At 44.5% G+C, this 5,241-nt stretch overlaps 1 protein-coding gene across 1 annotated transcript; it reads right to left on the bottom strand.

The window, feature by feature from the left end:
- Positions 1-627: 627 nt before the first annotated feature.
- LOC122554756 lies at positions 628-2,732 on the bottom strand. The gene is given in 2 exon segments (XM_043700128.1): positions 628-2,105; positions 2,107-2,732. Coding segments are annotated over 2 exon segments (1,905 nt in total). The 3' UTR covers positions 628-826.
- Positions 2,733-5,241: the final 2,509 nt, after the last annotated feature.

The raw sequence follows: 5,241 nt of genomic DNA, 5'->3' as shown, positions 1-5,241 counted from the left end.
CCCCACCCCCATTCACCTATTTTTGCTACTTTTAGCCCCATCTTCCCCCCCCCCCCCCCCTCCACCCCCCTCATTTATCTCTCCACTCTGGAGGCTTCTTGCCTCTATTCCTGATCAAGGGTTTATGAGAAACAAAACTCACATATTAATAAATTTCAGTCCGAATCAAATTCTGAAGCTGCAAATTTTATTGATACGTACTTGCAAGAACGGATGCCTAATGGGTAAGCATCCCGATCTGAGGGTTACATTCTGATTTATGCTGTTCAGCTGCATCTCTTGGTCCTCCCTTTTCACCCCATTGGTTACTTTTACTGTAGCACGTAGCCTATCAGAAGGTCTAGCTTCGCTCCACCTTTGTCTAGCTTCTCTCCGCCTCTGTTTATTTCTCCCATTACTCTAAGCCTGTTGCCCCTTATTCTTATTTATCTCGTTCCTTATATGTGACTATCCTGGCATAGTTTGCTGTCTTCGTGCGATCATCCTGCCAAACTAAATTCCATCCGTTGGCCACATCCCTCCTGAGACTGGCACACTATTCTCCTGTTACTGGTACATCCTGCTACACGGTCGCTCTGCCCTATTAGTCAGAGATAATTCTACCTGTTTTTGCTTCTTCTGTTTTCTATGCCTGGTACATCCCGCTCCACGATTGCTCTGCCTTATTTGTCATAGATAATTCTATCTGTTTTCGCTTCTCACTGTTTAGCATTTGCATGAGCAGCCTAATTTTATAATGTAAGCTTTTGCAGAAGCAACACCTGTTCCCTTATTCTGCACAATTTTAACCGTATACCTTACAATCCCCCTTTTTTCTTCTTGGCTACTAAATGTTGTCTTCTGCATTTGTCTCATATGTTGCCTTCCAGTTTGCTAGCATCATCCCTGAGACTTCATTTATAATGGCTAATTCCTTAAGGTCACCCATCCCCTCATTGTTCAAGAGGTTGAGTTCCTCTGCCTGATCATCTTTTAGAGGCATTTGTTTTGCCAAGGCTGTCTCAATTAGCCGCTGGGTTAACCCCAGTACACAAGGTATGATACAGCAGCCAATTGCTGTCAGTACCCCTGCTACCACTATCAGGGAGGTGAAGATAGAGACTACCATGCCTTTCCACTTCCCAAACCATGATTTCAGCCATTCCGTGAGTGATGTGTGCACTCCTGAGTTCTCAGCCAATTCTTCCGCCAAGGTGGTCAATCCTCGCAAGGCACGAGAGATTGACCCATCAGGTGCAGTATTATTTGGAATAAAGGTACAACAGCTTCCCCCTAACATCACACATACACCCCCTTTTTCGGCTAGGATCATATCTAGGGCCAGTCTGTTTTCCCTGGCCATTCTGCTGATTGCATCAAGTTGCTCAGAAATACCCTTGACTGCATCTCTAGTGTAATTGATGAATCTTTGCTGGTTGTAAAAAATATAGTTTATCCAATCCACATTCTTGTTGACCATTACCCACCAAAATAGGGCTGATTCAAAACCTGCTGCAATTTGGTTGCGGGCCTTGAACTCATCAGGGACCCCTCTAGGAACTCCTATAGAGTCGAGATAAATCCTATCATCAAAGGAAGTATCTAATAACGACTTTTTACTTCTCTCATTCTTTGTTACTACCACCTTCTCCTTCTCAAATGCCAAGGTGAATGGGATTGCCAATTGCACAATTGCACATATCCCTCTCCAATCTGGAGGTAGGGTAGATCGCAATATTCTGCCTCCACAGTACCACCAGAGATCCGCCCGGGGAACCTGGAGTGCTGAGTAGTTCCCTCCTTTGTCCGTTTCGGTGTCATTCTGAGTTTCTATACATAACCTCAGCTCCCCCAAGTCTCTGGACAGATTTGACCCCGTCAGCTTATACATGATGTGTGATTCCCGACCGTGGTCAAAAACGGGGGGAGCTTTCAAATCTGTCTTCTCCAAGGGAGGGAACATTAGAGATAGGGATATACAATTCCTTTCATTCCATGCAGTCTTATCCTGATACAGGGCTATCATACATTGCATGCCCTTCCTGTTTCGATTCCACCTGAGCAGAAAGGGGACTATGTGAGCAACTGGCCTCCCGGAGGCACATGCATAGCAATTGCTTTTATTCAGTTTTAACAGTGAACTTTACCCATTCAACCCAGGCATTTGCGTCCCCGTATCCAGTTTCTATTTCAATGGTCTGTTTCAAGTCCTTCACCTCTATAGTTTTTAACCACCTTTGGTCATTGGGAGGGGCAAAAGGATGTATCTTATTATCAAGTTGTTTAGCTCGTTTTTTGTTTCCTACGGCTATTTGGAAACAGCAGCCCGAAAAACACTTCCCAGTGGCAGCCATTACTATCTTTAAATCGTTACTAAGGGGTCGAGACCTGTTTTTACGGGGAAAGGAGTCTTCAGAGGAGGTATTTTTGATGGTGAGATTTATCGGGTGGCACTTTTTGTCAGGACAGTCTAGGGCTGGGCGAAAGGGGGCTCTATGGATAGTGATGCCAGGTGGCGGTTTTTGCGAACCATAACCTGTGTCCGGTAGGGTCTTAAGAAGGATTTCGGAGGAAATATACTCCCTCTGATACTTTACATCTGCGCATTCTACTAGACTGCAAGCATCGACTTCTATTACTTGCAGATATTCAGACTCAGGGACCGTTAATAACAAATATGGAGATGACAGCATCATTTGACAAAATCCGAATACTAAGTAGGCTAATATGGTAACCCTAAGCGTCCCCAGCATCCTACAATAGTATAATAGTATTGAAGGACTGAGAGATTTAACATGCAATACAATATATAGATATCAAAAAGAAACTATCCCGTGTCCGCATAAAAATCAGTTACTTAAAGTCTTTTGAGTCTGAGTTTCAGTGACTCTTCCGTCGATTCGGCTGTCCAGACTTCTTTCTTAACCGAGGATTCCACCGGTCCTTTAATCCTGGTGTAGTGATTCCAGCCTTTCTCCACTGTGCGTATCGCCTTTTCAGTAGTCAAAAGAGCCTGGTATGGTCCCTCCCAATCTGGTTGCAATTTAGTTTCTGTCCATGACTTAATTAGGACCCAATCTCCCGGCCGGATGGGATGAATGGCGAATTCAAGGGGTGGAGTCTGTGCCAGTAATCCTTGTTTCCTAAGAAAAGACAAAGACAAAGACAAGCCCAGTATATACTTTTTAAAGAATAGATCTTTAGTCTCCAGGGTTGGCAGTTCCCCTTTCATTTCCAGATATGGCAGGCCAAACAATACCTCATAAGGGGACAGCCCCATATCTTTCCTTGAGGCTGTCCGCACTCGCAAAAGGACTATAGGTAAACACTTAGTCCAAGGGAGTCTAGTTTCTACTACTAATTTTGATAACTGCTTCTTGAGCATCTGGTTCATTCTCTCAACCTTTCCTGATGCAGGTGGGTGCCAAGGGGTGTGGAACTCCCAGGAAATACCTAACCCTTCATTACTCTCTGGAGTACCCTGGAAGTAAAATGAGTTCCCTGATCTGAATCTATGCATTCCACTATCCCGTATCTGGGAATTATGTGTTCAAGTATTATCTTGGACACCCCACTTGCAGTGGCAGTGGCTAAAGGGTACTCCTCCACCCATCCAGATAGGTGATCAACCATTACCAGCATATGTCTCAGTCTTCCCACTCGGGGTAATTTGATATAATCTATCTGAATGCTCTGAAATGGTCGGAGCCCAGGTTCTCTCCCTCCTGGGACTTGTTTCCTCAATACCTTCTTGTTGATTTTCTTGCATGTTATACATCCCTCACATATCTGTTTGGCTATCGTATAGATCCCTTTGCATCCATATTTCCTTAAGAGCAAATCACACATTGCTTGCACTCCCCAGAGACTCCCCTGGTGTAAGACAGCCATAATTTCTTGCATCATCATCTTATTTAGCATCTCCCGGCCATCGGGTAGCATCCAGCGCCCCTCTACTGTCTGCATAGCTCCCAGTTCTTCTAACTCTCTCTCTTCCTTAGCGCTAAATATCAGTCTCCCCCCAGGTTCCTGCACCATCATTACCAAAATCTATATTGTAGCGGGTTGAGGGTTCAGAGCTACCTCCTTAGCGACTTCATCCGCCAATCTATTTCCCTTTGCTTCGGGATCATTTCCCTGCTGATGTCCATTTATGTGGATCATTGCTATTTCCTTTGGAAATGAAAGGGATTCCAATACTTGCTTTATCAATTCTCATGAGCCAGTTCTTTACCCCTACTGTTTATCAGTCCCCTCTCCTGCCACATCTTCCCAAATGTGTATGCCACCCCGAAGGTATACTTAGAATTTGTAGATACAGTTCCTTCTTTGCCTTCCAAGGTTTTAAGGGCACTTCCTAGTGCATAAAGTTTGCAAGTCTGGGCCGACCAATCATTGGGTAGTCAACTAGCCTCAATAACACTCCCCTCTATTCCATTCACTACTGCATATCCATTGTGTCTTTTACCTTCAATCACTCTGGAGGACCCATCAATGAACAGCCTGGCCCCTGCATGTAGAGGATATCTCTAAGGTTCATTCTTACTTTAGTCTGATATTCTATAATGTCGAGGCAGTCATGTTCTGGGTCTGAGGGAGCTTCATCCTCCCCTTTCCAGAGAAATGTAGCTGGATTCAGACAAATGCCTGTGATCAATGTAAGGTCATCCCTCTCTATTAGAATTGCTTCATATTTTAGAATTCTAGAATCCGTAAGCCACCGCCCTGCTTTCTGATTTAATATGGTCCATACCTGATGTGGGGTGCTGACTATTAAGGCTCCCCCAAAAGTAAGTTTCCGACTCTCCTCCAACAATAAGTGGAAGAGTGGTCCAGGAAATGGCTGATGGAATTCAATGTGAGCAAATGCGAGGTCTTGCACTTTGGAGAAAAGAATACAAGCATGGACTACTTTCTAAACGGTGAGAAAATTCGTAAAGCCAAAGTACAGAAGGATCGGGGAGTGCTAGTTGAGGATTCTCTAAAGGTAAACATGCAGGTTGAGTCCGTGATTAAGAAAGCGAATGCAATGTTGTCAATTATCTCAAGAAGGTTGGAATATAAAAGCACTGTTGTGCTACTGAGACTTTATAAAGCTCTGGTTAGGCCCCATTTGGAGTACTGTGTCCAGTTTTGGTCCCCACACCTCAGGAAGGACATACTGGAGCGTGTCCAGCGGAGATTCACACGGATGATCCCTGGAATGGTAGGTCTAACATATGAGGAACGGCTGAGGATCCTGGGATTGTATTCATTGGAGCT

This window comes from Chiloscyllium plagiosum, chromosome 11, assembly GCF_004010195.1.
Source record: "Chiloscyllium plagiosum isolate BGI_BamShark_2017 chromosome 11, ASM401019v2, whole genome shotgun sequence".
NCBI lineage: Eukaryota > Metazoa > Chordata > Chondrichthyes > Orectolobiformes > Hemiscylliidae > Chiloscyllium > Chiloscyllium plagiosum.
Note: the sequence above shows the minus strand (reverse complement) of the source record. Positions and strands in the feature narration are given on the sequence as shown.